Source organism: Microplitis mediator, chromosome 8 (genome assembly GCF_029852145.1).
Source record: "Microplitis mediator isolate UGA2020A chromosome 8, iyMicMedi2.1, whole genome shotgun sequence".
Classification (NCBI taxonomy): Eukaryota; Metazoa; Arthropoda; class Insecta; order Hymenoptera; family Braconidae; genus Microplitis; species Microplitis mediator.
Genome location: NC_079976.1, coordinates 16,740,035 through 16,757,523, shown reverse-complemented (window position 1 = coordinate 16,757,523; position 17,489 = coordinate 16,740,035). Strand labels below are relative to the sequence as shown.

The window sequence follows — 17,489 nt, the reverse complement described above, 5'->3', positions numbered from 1 at the left end:
CAATTTTTATTTGCATATAATTATACATTAATTGAAGTTAAAGCTTTTTTCTCATTAAAATTTTGTATCATATAAAATTAATATTTATACTTATCATGTAATAAAATAAACTTTTCTCTGCTATAAAATTTCTCTTGTTTTATAATAAATAAAATATTTAAAGACCATACTTCAAAATTAACTTTTGAATATAATTATTGACATAAAAATTTTCCAATTTTGGAATATATTGTGATAAGAAACTTCCATCACGTGGTATCGTAATTAAAATATATTCCGAATTTGGAAAACAAATAAAAAAATCACATTCATAAAGACCAGTACAATACATCAATATTTGACACTGTGTATAATAAGCATGAGATTTTTGTAAATACACTGTGTTATTGTCAGTAAAGTTTAAATAAGGATGTTTTAGTTGTCCTTTTTTATTAAGTGTTGGTTTATTTTGCACAGTAATAGGACATTTTATTTCTAAAATTTTAATTGGTATACTATCTACAACAACCACTCCATCAGGACTAGCACGCAACCATGGTTGACTAGAGTGAATAACAAGACCACATTCTTCTACAACATACCCAGTTTTTTTTTTATATAATTCTCGAGCTTTGTTTTCATTATTAAGACCATGTAATACATTTTTAAGTCCTTTTCCTTTCATCTTTTTTTCTACTATCATAGAATCAGCCAATTCATCAAATTTAGATTTGCGAGTTTTAATTACGTGAGCTGTACTAGCTGACACTCTTATTGCACGTTCATTATACCATTCTTTACATTCTGATTGCCCTCGCGTATTAGCAAAAATATAAGCTAAATTATCCAATAAAGTAATTAAATTATTAATACAAAAAACTTCATGAAAAATTTTCTTCCATGATACATCACTATAATATATTTTTAAAGTATTATGATTACTATAAAAATAATGGTATATAATCAAACACTTTTGGGCACATGCAGTATCAACTGCAGAATTAATTAGTTCTCTGATAATTCCATTAACTACTTTAGTCGACTCTGTCAGCTTCATAGATTTCAACATATCACTTAACGAACACAAAAAATTTAAATCAAATAAATCCATAGGTTTATATTCTTTATCATATGCTTTTCTTGGAATTAATTCACGAATTTTACGTCCTTTAGAATATTCTTCAATATCCTTCAATACTGAAGGAATATTCCATTGACAACGTTGACTAGTTTTAGATTCAGCTGTTTCAAAATTTATGAATTTTATGACAGCAGCAATGTGTTTACAATTTTTACCCAATCCAGCTGGGCAAGTACATATTCGGTCAACTACATTTCAATTGATGTCAATCTAAAACATTTCAATTAATTTAGTTTGATTTTTTTATTAGATATATATAAGCCATAGAGAAAATAATAAAGTAATAACTTACGTCAATCGTAACATCAAAATGTTGCTTAATATTAGTTTGACCAATAACTTTAGCTCTTATCAAACTATTATGCTCAGATTTCCACTCTTCAACATTTTTCACATGTTTACTTTCGCACAAATTTTGACCTTTTCTCTCAGATGACAACCGTAAATCGTTTATATTGATTTTTTGAAAACCACTTTTAATAATTATAACATCTGACATTTTTTTTGTAAATTTTTCATTAATACCTATTTGAGATTTTATATTTATGTCATATATCACCAAGGACAAAATTCATATTATCTCACATATAAAATACTAATTTTCGCCACCATGAACGCTAGTGTTTAATAACCAAGGTCACGCAGGTTCTCTATCAATCACTGACTGTGATCGATTGTAAAGGTAAGAATGGAACCACTTAAGAGAATCTAGTGAGATACCAAGCTCCATAAGCTTAGACATTAGTAACGAATGATCTACAGTGTCAAATGCTTTTGTGAAGTCAAAGAAAACCGCAAGGGTGATTTTGTCCTCATCAATGCCAAATCTAATGTCATCGGCAAGCCTCAGAGCAGCCGTCTGTGTCCCCATACCTTCTCTAAACCCTGTCTGCCTACCATCGAGCAAATGATTATTTGACAAATGTTTTGTGAGCTGGTTATAAACAATTCTTTCTAAACCATTATGAATAGAAAAATTAAATATGTCAACAACAAGTGGCAATAATACAGTTAATAACACTTTATATACTGATATAGGTATGTTATCAAGCCCTCTTGAGTCAGTCGATATACGTTTAATTGCACTTTCAACACAACTTCGATCTGTTTCATGGAGGCTGAAATCCGTTTCTGTAGTAGCAATAAATTCTGAAGGAATAAGTTCATTGAAGGCAGGTAATGGATCACCTGAGGAAACAGCTGCAAAGTGCTTATTTAACTCACTAAGCGACATTGCAGGCACATGATCGGATTGAGAACCTTTTCTAGTTATCCCCAAGTTGTCAAATTCTCTCCAGAAGATTTTAGTATTACCAGACTTATCGAACTTAGACTGTAAGAACGAATTTTTTTCATCTGATAGCTTCTTTTTGAACTCGCGTCGTAGATTGACATATCTTGTAAACAAATAGCTTGAAAAATTTCGTTTTGAAGCACGATAACAAGCATCCCTTTCTTTTTTTAATGTGCGAAGCTCAGTAGTCATCCACGGAACCGGTGGTCGGTTGAAAACGATGACGCGTTCCAGAGCAACAGCATTAAGTAAGTCGTTGACAAGTGCGTTAAAGACATCTAGCTTCGAATTAATGTCAGTCTGGGATTCGAAGAGCTCCGTATCATATTTGGAGATGAAATTATCAACTGCATCAGCAGATATATTTTTAATAGGTCTATATAAGATAGATTTTGGCTTGCTGCAGAGCGTTTGATATTTTATAGATGCATAGATAAGATCATGTCCAGAAAGAAATGGTTGAGAAGACTGCCCCCAGGCAGAAAGCATCGAGAGGTTGCTAACAGCGCAAATGTCGATCCAAGTATGAGAAGATTTTGTATGATGTGTTGGTTCAAGCAAAACAATTTCCAGCCCTTGTAGTGTAAAATATTCTTTTAGGTTAATAGAATCTTGAGTGTTTAGTAGTAAATTAGTATTAAAGTCACCCATAACGCAAACGAACTTGTATTTTTTCACATATTTTGCTAGTTCAATTTCAAACGTTTCTATGTCGCCCACAGATGGTGGTCTGTAGACGATTGCAATAAGTAGTTTGGGCTGCGACGGGCTCCAGACCTCAGCTAATAAATATTCCGGAACATCAGTGTTAGGTAATGATTCCGACGACGTTAGTATACGAGCTAAAAGACCATCACGAACATATTGTAACGCTGGGGTACGTTCTCCTGCACTTACTAGTGGAAGGGTGCAGTTCGTGGGTCAAAGTTTGCCCCGCTAGCTCTTTATGAAACTCTGACTTATTGATATTTAAGTTAGTTCTTAATTAACTTACCCGAACTAGCCTTACAATTCTAAACTAATACTAGTACTTAGCCTAAGATTGTGTTCGGAGATGGAATATGTCCTTGATGTCCTTGGACTGGCGTTGGTTGACCCTCGGAAATCTTCTCCTTGGACCTTGGTACCGATTCCCAATGTATGGACTGAGAAGACCCTTAATTGTCTAATGTGGACTTAGGGAAAGCACAGGTGAATTCACTCAACACTGGTTTCAGGTATTAGTTTAATTATTTATTGAACTAATAATAAACTAATTGCCACGTCGCACACACACACACTGGTTACCAATACAGTTACTGTACTTAACACGTACAGGGCTCTCTACCAATTTATTCAAATAATCGCCTTCGGTATAGCAACAAATCTGAGCTATTAATTATTACAAACAAATATGATGTAATAACTAAAGGATAATTTATCGAACTAATTATCACGGACCCTTGACAAATTACCAACAAATATGAGTTAAGAATAAAATTGATAAATAGTAACGACAATCAGCGAACAGGTCGATTACTATCGTGTAGGAGCTAGACTCAAAAGACCGATTGCGATGAGCAAAGCTAGACACAAAAAGCGCCGGTAGCACGTTGACGCGCTCTTTTATAGACAGAACTGCTGCACTAGTCATGTGACAGTTCTGTCCCGATGACAAACGGAGGCGTACGATGCCAACATCGTAACAATATAAGGCGACTCCTCCTCCAACTTTTCCACGACGGTCCACACGCAGCACAGTATAAGATGGCATTGCGATCTGTGCATCAGAAATAGCGTTATTTAGCCACGATTCAGTAACTGCAATCAGATTATAGGCATTGCTGTGGAAGTAGTCTCGAAATTCGTCCATGTGGGCAGTTGATGCCAACGACTGTGCGTTAAGACAGCAAATGTTGATAATTGGAGCAGATATTGATGTAGCAGGACAAGTCTTTGGAGTAAATCTTTGAGTGTGTTGTGATTCTGAGGTATTGTTAGATGAAGTACTGATGTCTGAGAAATGTTATAAATTTAAATTAGAAAGATTTGTCGTGGGCAGTATTTTAATCGGCTTAGAGTTTTGATCTTTACGTATGAAGACTGCTCTACCTTTAATCCAAATTAGCTTTGAGTCTATCTGAGGAAATTTTTTGCAGACTTCCGTGCGTAGTTGGTATAGTTCAGGTGGTATACGTCGGTTGATACAAACTCTGCTCGATGGCAACAACGCATTTATTGAGGAAGCCTGTAAATCCGGTACTTTCTTCTTAGCTTCAATCGTGAGTTTACATTTAAGTGGAGATGTGAGCTCAACCAGGATCGCACGAGATCTTGTTCGGTTATTACTACCATTAACATTATTGGCTTGAGAGTTGGGTACCATGCGGCCCATCCGATGAGCACGGACAATTTCACCAGCGCACGTTGAGTCAATTAAACAGAGCTGGTACAAAGTCCTGAGCTAGTTTTTTTGGATTAGTTGTAGTATCCGTTTTTGGGACCCCCGTGACGACAAGTTGATTTGCAATACTTAAACAGGCCATACGAAGTATAGTTGCACGATTAGAAGAAGAATTTACAATAGACGAAGTATCAGTGACTTTATTTTCGATCACCTTAAGGCGAGAATCATGGACAGCAATTTCATGTACAACTTTATCAACACTATCTGTAACAATACAAACGTCTTCAGCAATTGAACTGTAAGTAGCTTGACATACCTTAAGATCTTCTCGGATTTTCTTATTGTCTCCTTGGAGCGATTTAATATCAGCAGACATAGTTTCTATGGTGCTCTTGAGTCCTTCAAGACTGCCCAATCTTTGATCAATTTTATCAAGCAGGTTGGACACACGATTTTCAAAGGTACATGATGGACATTTCAGACTGACAACATTTCCAGCCTCTGTAGTATCGATGGAGTATCTTGTAGCAACGCAGTCAGCGTGGAAGGAATGAGCACACTTAAGTCTAGTTGTTACCGAGTCAGATACTTTGGTGATCTCAAGATAATAAAGAGCACACTTAGATTTAGTCATTTTGATGGATAACTTGACAGTCGGTAGATAGGAGTATAAGTTCACTAAAAGGCAGTAAGTGGCGTAAGTGTCGCCGAGTTAAAAGTACTGAGTGACAAATCAATTTAATTATATAGTTAATGACCAAAAAAACACGCTGAGCGATAATATAAAATTAAATATGATGTGAATTAACCACTGCAAAAAGGAACCAATTATTTCAAAATATTCAAAAAATAAAACTGCACTTAAAACTTTTATTGCTAACAGAGATCACTAATGATTGAATAGTAGAAAAATATAAGAACTGCAGAGCAGATATAAACGCAACCAGCCAGCTCGACACTAGCGACCTGTCTGATTATGCATCTATCAGTATAATATACATCAAAGGAAACTTATGAGACCATTTGAAAAATCGTAATTCTAACCCCTGGTCATTTATTGTAATATAAAATATATGATACAAATTGATATGACTTAATTAAGTTTTCATATTAATTTATTAGCTGATTATTCAATAGGGAATAACATAAATCGTTGAATGGTTGACAATTATCGTTAGGAATCATAAATATACGAATGTAATGGTAAAGAAAAATTTATTGTCTAAAAAAAAAAGATGTCAACACTCACTATTAAACAACACAATTAAAACTTTGAAAAATAATGTGATATAAGAAGTGGAAACTAAAGGAGCATAGATGACAATAAATATTTCCTCTTCCAAAAGCAAAACTTCGTCAGCTTTAAAATTCTTTTAGCTAAAAATACTTTTTTTTGCCACTTTTATATCACTCCTAACTGAATAATCAGTCTAATTATAAAATGAATTTTTTCAATGAAAATCGCGAAATTATTTCTTATTTCTTACAAGCCTTTGTGTTTCAGATATGAACGCAAACGTTTTGTTACTAAGTGTGCTCACAAGTGTCTTTTAGAATATTTGTGGCTCATAAGTATCTCTTAGAATATTCATGGCTCATAAGTATTAATGGGTCAATAAAGTAAATGATACTAGCGAATTGTGAAGCCAGATCTGACAAGTATCGTTATGTGTCTGAATCCAAAAATGAAGTATATACGAAACCAAAAAAAATTTCAAAAAAATATTATTGTTGTGCTGATATACAGCATTATACTATGCTATATATACTAATATTAAGAAATTTTATGAGTGGTTCACAATTATCTCTGCGCCAACATATATATATATATATATATATATATATATATATATATATATATATATATTGTAACATGAGGAAAATTCGACATCGACCCGTGGTTTGAAAATTATTTGAAATAATAAATAATTATCCGGTGAGCAAATTTTAGTGACCTCTAGCATCAAAAATTCCGACTTTGACCGAACAAACGATCTAACGCATTGATTGTCACGAGAGATCCGGGATAGACGCCGTACTGAACGGCCACGTTTATTTTTTTTTGAACAATTCAACTACGACCAATTTCGATCCCGACGATTGAACAACGCGATTTACGACTAAAACGACCAATCCGAGTTTTGATCAACGACTAGTTAAATTAATTGATCACGACAATTAATTTCGACCGACACTAACCGACTCCGTGAACAAGTGAACAAGTGAACAAGCCGAAGCCTCGGCCCGAAAACTGAACAACGTGTTCTAGTGAATTTAGTGTGAACAAGTGATCCGCGTTCGTGTAATAATTAAAAATTAATAATTAGTTACGCGTAAAAATTATGGGATCGTGCGATTTAACGTGTTACCGAAATAAAATATTATTTTATATTTTATTTTATTTCGTTCGAGCAATTCTGAGAATTACGGATTATCCGTGTCTCATTCGCAACAGTAGTCTTGTCACCTCGCCGTGTAAGAATACTCTGACGTCACTCGTCAAGTATTTCTTTAATACTTCCGCTGTGTGTGTGTCTCCGGACAATAAAATTATTTTATTTTAATTTCGTCAACGGACTATGTTTTTTGAGCAATGAACTGATTTGTTTTCCGATCAACTACGAGCAATTTTGTTTTGTTTATATTGAGTCAAGCCGACAACGGCATTTATTTTTTTTTGTAACCGATACTTAATTTGTGATACCGATCAATTTATTATTCTGTGTTCAATATACGATTAATTATTTTTGTTTAATTCTGATCAATTATTTATCGTAATCTTAAGTGCCTGACCTTTCCCCGATCCGCCACCCTGAGTCGACATTTTTGATAATTGTTTATTTGGTGATAGTAAAATCACCTGGCGCCCAACTATAAATTTTGAACAAGGTTGCCAATAATCGTAAGTGTATTCGGACTTCACTCCGGTAGATCCCCGGTGGTGAAAAACCCGTTACAATATATATATATATATATATATTGGCGCAGAGATAATTGTGAACCACTCACAATATATATATATATATATATATATATATATATATATATTGTGACGTTACATTGCCGAGCGGGTGGAGTTGAAGGTTGGAGTACGTGTGAGTCTGTCTGCTAGAGAGAGATAACGTGAGTATGTGTGTTGAGTTGAGTGTAGTAGAGAATGAGTTGAGGATATGGGGTATAAATGTGTACGGTTGGTTAAGTTTGTGATAGAGTACGTGAACGGTATGGGGTATGTTTTGGAGTGTCTGTATGATGGAGCGTAGATTTAACGGGGGATGTCTAGCTGTGTCGCAGATAGTGGCCAAAATAACATGCCTCCCGACCAGTGATGACGACTAGGCCCAGGTTTAGCCCTCGGGGTTGACGTGGTGATCACGGAGGTGCGACTGAGATGTCGCCGCACCTTCGTGGTGGTACCCGGAGTTAGCTGGGGTACGTGTACGTTTACTGGAGGGATGGCAGGCCTCTTTTGCGATGCTCGAGGAAGCCAACAATTCGCTAACTTCGGATATCACGGGGAGTGACATTATGGAAAGGCCCGTGAGTCCACGGCTTGTATGCTTGTGAAGGTAAGAATGGATGGAGAAGCGAGAATGTGAGATTAAAAGAAAAGGAATGGAGCGAGTGAGTTAGAGTGGGAGATTATCGTGGGACAGTTGTGTGACTACCGTTGAGGAGAAAAGTTGAGACTTGGCGTCGCTCGTGTACGAGTTGACCCAGTCGGAGAGTAAGCGGTAGTTAGTCGGAGAGTCGCCACGGTGGACCTCGACCGCCATCCTAGACTTTTCGTCGTTTTGGAGCCTGTAGCCCTGTGTATGGTGCTCTTGGAGCCGCCCGTCGCATTAATTAATTATCGCAGATTACCGCATTATTTATTTATATTTTATTTTGTAGTCTATCTAGCAGTGGATTAAGTTTGTGATTCGTCGCCGTCGAGAGGTTCCCGATGTTGTATCCAGGTATTTATTTGCGTGATAGTCTGAGAGTATTGGACCGCGGGTCTTTTGGACCCTCCGCGTCGCACTCGCGTCATCTTTGTTGTACATTTTTTAGTTTTGTTTTGCTACTTTATGTCTTTTCTATTATTTAAATAATCGGCTTCTTTCGCATTGAAAGAACCGCGACTCTCTCTCCACAACCTAGCATACTGAGCGCACCAGGACATGCCGCTACCACCGGTCATGTCTCTCATCTCTAAAGGATATAGTTTTTAGGTTATAATTTACGTGTACGTTTAGACTGGTTGCCGATACCGGGGAAATAAAAGTCGGCTGGTAGTCCGCCTGGCCGCAACGCCAGGAAAGGCCCGACCGATCAACTTCCACCTTACATGATCCGGCCGAATTACCAAGACCATGGCAGCGAAAGCATCGATCGAGCCGTTCCCAGCGGTGGATACGACAGACCAACCAGCCTACTTTTACCTTTTCCAACGTCTCTAAGGCAGTGGCGACGGCGCATCTTGCCTCAATGAAGGCACGGACTGCTCCCCATTTATTGGGTTTAGTTATATCAACTTTGAGCTCGTCCGCACCTTCACCAATGCTCCGACGCAAGGTTGCCCTTACCTCATCAACTGTTGTCGCAGCGTCCGGCGCGTCAATAACCACCGTAGTGGTAGGAACGAGATGGCGCACCGCGACCACTCCACCAACCGCAACGGCAATCTTCTTATCGAGAGCGGAGCGATCTTTAACAGATCCCTCGAACTCAATAAGAAGACCGCCTTTCCTGGCTGTCCTTATCGATCTTACAATAGTAGTAAGATCTTCCGGAGAGAGTTTCGATCGCAATGCTTTCAAAACTTCCCCAGACGATCTCGACTCACCTGGTGTGATCAGAACGGCCTCCGCCCGTTGTCGTCTCTTCCGCTGCTTGGCCTCCCTGGATGCTGTGGTCCGTTCCGTCGTTAGTCCATCAGATGTCCCATCCTGTCCCGGTCCTCTTGCTTCACTGATTCCTGCCACTGCCGCCTTTTCTGTTTTTCTCCTGTTACATTCTGGCTTATCTATTGATCATACAGAATATTTTTAATTTGACCTGGTTGACGTCGTTAGGGTGTCAATAGACCCCAGGTGCGTCAGCTGTTGACCTTCTCTTATTTTATGCAAAAAGTTCAATGACTTACCATGGTGGAAATTATGGGCCCCATAAGTCAGCCCAAATAATCCCTTTCTTGCGTAACTTCTTCGCCTCCGCTGGTGCGTAGGCGTCTCGGCCGGTGGCCTTGAAGTAGGCCTCTGAGTAGTACCCGTAACGAGGGTCGTGAAAAGGGATGCTCCCACTGGGTGGATGGACGGATGGAACGTCCACTGGATCCAACTGCCAACCCTCACTGATACCAGTCCAGAAGACTGGGTTTGCCCGTGAATCCTCCTCTGCACAGGAAGAGCTTTGAAGGCTCGGTTCCTCCGTAAGGACGAGCGACTCCAGCTGTTGGACCACACCACCAGAGCTCGACAGCTCAACAACACAAGAGCTCGATGGCTCTACGACACAAGAGCTCGACGGCTCAACAACACAAGGGCTTGACAACTCACGAACCTCACTTAACGCGATACCCGAATTTGGAATAACCAACGTCACTGGGTCGAGAAGAACTTCCTCGGCAACAATTTCTAGGCGGCGGTGTTGGTGAACTGAACGACCGAGATCCTCATGGATCGTACGAAGAACCCGTCGTAATTGGGCCTTTTTACCTGCCCTTCGGCTTCTCGGCATGAATTTTGGAAGTCAGGAAGGAAGTGCTTGGGCTGCCAGTGTCGGCGCCCAAAGCAGGTGAGAATATTAGGCTGCCGAGGACGGCGCCCAGTATGAGGTGTGTATTAATATTGGGCTGCCAGTGGCGGTGCCCAAAGTTAAAAAGGAAAATGTATTTTGAAGAAATACGAATAGATATATATATATTTTGCCTTAAAGTCCGAGTGACAGGATCAAGCCAGCGGATTTGTATAGAGTTCTTAGCTCTACTAGATCTTGTGATCGACTGACTTGATTCTGTCGCTCCTTGGTATAATACATTATAAAAACTGTTAACGTTGCATCTCAGGTTTCCTATGAGAGAATCGTCGTGGCCCGGGTCTCATGCATCATCATCTGTTTAGACTATCCGGGAGCCACGGCGACTCTCTTATCGCAAGAGATTTCCGTTACAATGTTGGCGGTGAATAAAAATAATATCGCCACCAAAGTAACGATTTATTAATTTATTAATTAATTATGATTATAAGAAGTGTCGAACCGTTTATTCGCCCACTGTGGCGAATAAATAATTCGAGACTTCAAAAAAAAATTTCTAAAAATTTTTATTTAAATTTAATTAAAGCCAGAACGTAACACTCCGTTTCTTCTTCTTCTTCTGTCTTTCTACTACGATGAATTGCTCTTCATCGGGCTTTTCATCTCCACTCTCCGCGTCCTTCTTCTTTTTCATTTCCCTGTCTCCCTCCTCGGGCAATGACAAGGGACGATTCCCTTTCGGGGCCTCCTTGCCGCAGGGTGTGTTGCCTCCGGCTACTACCTCGGAATAGGAAACGACGGAAGACTCTTCAGGTCCTTTAGGTGGGCTGAAGTGTTCGTTCCCATTCTTGGCAGTTATCTTCTTTGTCTTCTTCTGAGGAGTATTTACTTGAGTCGCAACCTTCCGAAGTTCTTCGAAAAGTTTTAACTCCTCGGAAAGGCGCTTACGCTCCTTCATTTCGACCACCGCAAGCTTTCTCTGGGCATCTTTCCAGGTTTTGCGGTGTACAAGTAGCTCCGTTAGTATCAACGCAGCTTCTTTTACACCAGCAGTAACCTCTGATGCCACTGTCTTCTTCGTGACAATCGTCCTAAGGGTCTCTTTAAGAACTTCTTGGAGTTCTTCCAGTCCCGAATCTTCCCAAGAAATGGCTCCGTCTCGTAGTGTGAGAAACTCCATCCCACAGCTCCCAGTAGTCGTCCCTGGGGCTTCACTTGGCGTATCGACGATACGTTTCCCCTTGGCCAAGTGGTCAACCAAGGGCGTCGAGCAGTCGCTGGATGTCGACCGCGCAGGTGCTGCTAACCCACCTGAGGGAGCCGTGGCTGAGGTATCCCTCCTCTGCTCCGTAAACGAACTTTTCTCCTTCTGTTGTTCCATCATACTTGAAAAGAAAATTTTCGCCTTACACATCACGCTCGTCTCTGTTTTTTGAGGAGTTTAGCTTCTCCTCGCACCACGTTTGGTCCGCGGGGGCTATTTTATTTCACCCCTATCTGCTGACCTGACGACCGGTGAGGACGTTCTCCTATCCGCCACCCGGGGACGCGCTCGGTAGGAGTTGGGTTTCTCCCCCAAGCAGACGATATAGTTTTTTTTTTTTTTTTTTTTTTTTTTTTTTAGGAAGGAGATTGAGGGAAAAATGCGTCACCGCACTGTAGAAATCAGTATTCATATGAAAAGCTGCTCTCCATATGCCTATTGTTCTCCGTGTGCCGGGCTCCTCCCCCAAGGATGTATTTACTTAAATGATGTTTTAAGCAAATAACTGTATCCTTGGGGGCCCTACCGGCTAAAAACCTCAATCCCTCCCTTCTTCAGACCTAGCACTGCGGGACCGCGTTAGCATTACTTCGCAGTGCTAGTCTTCCTTTTCTTGTCGCCGTCGCTGTTTATCTTCTTCAATTCTACACAATCTCTTCTTTTTTCTTCTCCGTTATCAGCTTTCGGGCGTATGTTGTCATTGTGTTGAAATTGTCTGCCGTCGCCAACATTCAAGGTATCACCAGGTCAGCGGCATTTGGCACTTCCTTCTCCTCCTGAAAGCACAGCCGTATTTCAGACCAACGCTGACAGAAAAAGAAAGTGTGCTCGGCAGAGTCGACAACTTGCGGACAGTATTGGCAGTAAGGATCGGTTCGGATCCCCATGCGATACAAGTACTCATTAAACTGGCCGTGACCGGACAGAAATTGGGAAAGGTAGTAATCCACCTCTCCTTCTTTCCGTGAAATCCAGTCACGGACTCGTTTAATGAGCTTGAATGTCCAACGTCCCGTTTCCGCAGATTCCCATCGCTCTTGCCAGAGTCTCAGGGTTTCCTCGCGTTCTCGAGCCTTAACTCTTTCCAACGGTTCTTCCCCAGCCCGACGGGCATCCCAGATGCGTCTCCTCTCGAACCCTAAAAGGTCGATTGGAATCACACCCGCGATGACCATCACGGCTGCTTCCGAAACCGTTCGGTAAGCGCAAGCTATCCTCAGTGCACCTCTCCGTTGAACAGATGCCAGTCGTCGACGATAGCATTCTACTTCAAGTGACTCACACCAGATTTCTGCTCCGTAAAGCATTATCGAGTTTGAAACACTTATGAGAGGCAGTCTACGGCTGCTCCTCGATCCTCCGACGTTCGGCATCAACCGAGAAAGGTTTGCTACCAACGTTGCCGCTTTATTAGCCGCACCGACAATCTGATCGCGAAACGTAAGTTTCGTATCGATCGTCACCCCGAGGTATTTCAGAGAACTTCTACTCTCGACGTGTTGATCCACGACGAGAGCACGGAAAGGACTCGGGAACCACCTCTGGGCTGTGAGTACTATAACCTCAGTTTTCGCCTTAGCCAATGCCATACCATGGTCATTCAGCCAAGCGTCCACTTTGGTCGCGACCAGGCTTGCTAATCTTTGCGCACTCTTGTAAGAGCGCGCAAGGATTAGTGCTGCCACATCGTCAGCAAACCCCTCCAGTATCACCTCACTCGGTAGGTCTAGACGTAGAAGTGCGTCGTAAAGGATGATCCAGAGTTCCGGTCCTAACACAGAACCCTGAGCCGCTCCTCCACTTAGCTTCTTCATCATCTCGCCAAAAGTAGTCTCATAGATCAAAAAACGATCACGTAAGTAATCGTCAATGATCCGAATGAGATACTCGGACAGACCTAATTTTCGAAGCGCTTCCATTATATCCGGCCATCGTGCCGAATTGAATGCATTTTTGACATCGAATGTCATCATAATGCATACTGGACGGGATCGATAGTTTCCCGTCCAGGCTCTTCTGGCAAATGAAAGCGCTTCCGAAATAGCACCGATTGTGCTGCGACCCAGCCGAAAACCATGTTGGTTTTCCGCTAGACCACCAGCATCCGCAACTTCAATTCTCAGTCGATTTCGAATTAACGATTCGAGAATTTTTCCAGCTACGTCCAGCATGCAAAGTGGCCTGTAGGACGAAGGAGTAAAAGGCGGACCTTTTCGTTTGTCCAACAGGACTAACCTTTGCAGCTTCCATCGTGCAGGAAAAACTCCAACCGAAATGCAGGAGTTGTAAGCACTCAAAAGCAGTTGTTCGTGCTGAGGGAGGAGGGCCTTATAAACCTCAACGGGGATACCGTCGGGGACCGGAGCCTTTCCTCCTTTGAGACTCTTTACAACCACCCGCAGTTCAGCTGCTGAGAAAGGTGGATACTCGTCATCGGATATAGTCCAGACTGGACTGTCTCGATCCTCACGCTCCGGAAACAGGACATTGACTATTTCCTGCATCGCATTAGGTTCCATAGGTGATACCGGACTGCGACCTAGGAATTTTCGAGTAACAATCTGGTAGCCAAGGCCCCATAGATCATTATCTACTTCTTCGCAGACCGCCTGTCAACATCTCCCTTTGCTTTCCTTGATCGCCACAACCAGTCGCTTCTTCGCCGCTTTATACTCTTCGTTCTCCTGCTGCCCAGTATCACGCTTTCGCATCCTGAGTGCTTGCCTCCGAAGACGCATATACTCAGCCCTGAGCAGCGCGATCTCATCAGTCCACCAGTAAGCTGGTTTTCTGCATGAGCTCGCGGAACGTCGAGGCATCGCAGTGTCGCAGCCTAAGACGATAGCCTTTATCATACGGCCAACAATCATCTCAACATCTTCGCGCGTCTCAGCAGACATAGGAGGGAAGGCCTCAAGGCTGTCTGAGACTGCCTTTTGTAAAGCACCCCCATCCAGCCTCGAAACCCTCCAACCTACCCGCTTCATTGATCGCTGGGACACAATCACAGGGTTTCCCCGTAGATCATGTACCGTATACGAGATGTATTGATGATCGCTAGCCGTAAACTCCTCCAAAACAGCCCAGTCCGAGATCGCCGCAGCTATCCGTTGAGTAGCAAAGGTGAGGTCAATTATTGACCCACGTGTGCCCACCCTGCGGAAAGTTGCAGTGTTTCCCTTATTCACAATGACAAGATCGAGACCTGCCATCATGTCCGAGAGCTCAGTACCGCGCGTGTCGGTCCATTCCATCCCCCAATCCATGGATTTCGCATTGAAATCACCACCTATCACGATTTTTCCCTCAAGATTGTGAACGACTCTTTCGAGTTCATTAACCCTCTTTCGGAAGTCAGCGATAGGCTCGTTAGGAGTAAAATAGCACGACACGAAGGTGATCGCAGGCGTAACTACCCATACAATACCATCCCTGGATCCACTGTCTATCACGGAAACAGACCCTAGGTCCGGAATCCAAATTGCCGCTGTCCCCGAAGGGTCACAGAACCAATTTGGTCCGGACGCTGAATGGTATTGCTCTGAAACCAGAACAATATCCATTCTGCAGTCTTGTCTCCGCGCCAGAAGTAGATCCAGCGATGTCCTGCACCGTTGTGGATTCACCTGCAGCACCTTACCTATTTTTATGAGAAGTGCAACGCCTTAAACCGATTGCGTGATCGACAGATCGCCCGTCTCCTACTGCCGCACAGAAGTGGCAGCGTGGTGAATTGGGACAGGCCTTGGCCTGGTGGTCCGCCTTGCCGCAACGCCAGCAAAGACTCGACCGATCAACCTCCGCCTTACATGATTTGCTCGAATGACCAAGATCATGGCAGCGAAAGCATCGATCGAGCCGTTCCCAGCGGCGGATACGGCAGACCAACCAGCCCACTTTGACCTTTCCCAAGGCCTCTAAAGTAGTGGCGACCGCGCATCTTGCCTCAATGAAGGCACGGTCAGCTCCCCATTTATTGGGTTTAGTTATATTAACTTTGAGCTCGTCTGCACCTTCATTGATGCTCTGACGTAAGGTTGCCCTTACCTCGTCAACTGTTGTTGCAGCGTCCAGCCCGTCGATAACCACTGTAGTGGTTGGGACGAGATGGCGCACCGCAACAACTCCACCAGCCACCTCGGTGATCTTCTTATCGAGAGCAGAGCGATCTTTAACAGATCCCTCGAACTCAATAAGAAGACCGCCTTTCCTGGCTGTCCTTATCGATCTTACAATAGTAGTAAGATCCTCCGGAGAGAGCTTCGATCGCAGTGCTCTCAAAACTTCTCCAGACGATCCTGACTCACCTGGTGTGATCAAAACGGCCTCCACCCGTTGTCGCCTCTTCCGCTGCTTGGCCTCCTTGGATGCTGTGGTCCGTTCCGTCGTTGGTCCATCAGATGTCCCTTCTTGTCCCGGTCTCTTTGCTCCACTGCTAGCTGTTTCGGCAGCCTTCTTCTTCTTCCGTTTCTTCCTCTTCCGCTTCCCTTCGACTAGAGTGAATGGGTCCTCATTGGGTTTTTGGTCTCCGTTTTCCTTTGTCTTCTTCGGCACCCTCTCCCCCTCTTCAGGTGATGACAACGGGCGCTTTCCTATCAGAGCCTTATTGCCGTGAGGGGTTTTATCTCCCGCAACAACCTTTGCAATCAGAATCTTTGCTTCACGAGAAACAGATTCTTCCGGTCCCTTTGGGGGACTTTCGACTTCTTTCTGCTCTTGAGAAGTTTCCTTCTTCTGAGGAGTAGTCGGTCGGGTTGTCTCCTTGATAATTTTTTCCAGCAGCTGAATTTCATTCATCAGGTTCTCGCGATCCTTCCTTTCATTAAGAGCGAGCCTTCTTTGTGCATCCTTCCAAGTTTTGCGGTGTGTCAAAAGCTGCGTCAATATAAGCGACGCTTCTTTGACTCCCGCAGTCACCTCATTCGCCACTGTTCGTTTCTTTACAATCGTCCTGAGGGTCTCCTTTAGGACATATTGCAATTCCTGGAGGCCAGAATCCTCCCTTGAAATCGCCGCATCTCGCATTGCGAGACTCTCCGTCGCCAAAGTCCCAGGAGTAGTAACCTGGCCTTCACTTGAAGTGTCGACGTTAGCTGCTCCCTTGGCCAAGTGGTCCACCAAGGGCGTCGAGCAGTCGCTTGATGTAGTCGACCGCGCAGGTGCTGCTAACCCACCTGACGCTGCCGCGGCTGGGGTATCTCCCCCCTGCCCCGTAAACGAATTTTTATCAATAGGCTGTTCCATCATAATAAAAATTTCAACACCGTAAACATCACGCTCGTCTCTCTTTTTTAAAGGAGTTTAGCTTCTCCTCACACCACGTTTGGTCCGCGGGGGCTATTTTATTTCACCCCTATCCGCCAGCCTGACGACCGGTGAGGACGTTCCCCTATCCGCCACCTGGGGACGCGCTCGGTAGGAGTTGGGTTTCTCCCCCGAGGAGCAGACGATATGGTAGAACCTAATGAAATAGTAGTAGTAGCCAACGAAGTAAGTGTAAATTGTAAGGAAGAACGATTATTAGAGGCCAACACTGATGATTTTGATTCTAATGAAGGGGAAGAGCATAGCTATTACAGCAAAATTTTCGGAAAAAATAATGTAGCTTCCACACGTACTCAAAATATTGAAAAAAGTGAGAATAAGCACTGGGGTATGCCATTTTAGAGCAACTTTTTTTTAAACG

General features: G+C 42.6%; 1 protein-coding gene across 1 annotated transcript; it reads right to left on the bottom strand.

The window, feature by feature from the left end:
• Positions 1–15,439: 15,439 nt before the first annotated feature.
• LOC130673832 (uncharacterized) lies at positions 15,440–17,047 on the bottom strand. The gene has a single exon (XM_057479044.1). The coding sequence runs from the start codon at positions 17,045–17,047 to the stop codon at positions 15,440–15,442; it is 1,608 nt and encodes a 535-aa protein (XP_057335027.1).
• Positions 17,048–17,489: the final 442 nt, after the last annotated feature.

What these genes read in the sequence shown, in the direction of transcription:
- LOC130673832 (XM_057479044.1), bottom strand. Translation starts at nt 17,047, where the DNA reads ATGGAACAGCCTATTGATAAAAATTCGTTTACGGGGCAGGGGGGAGAT.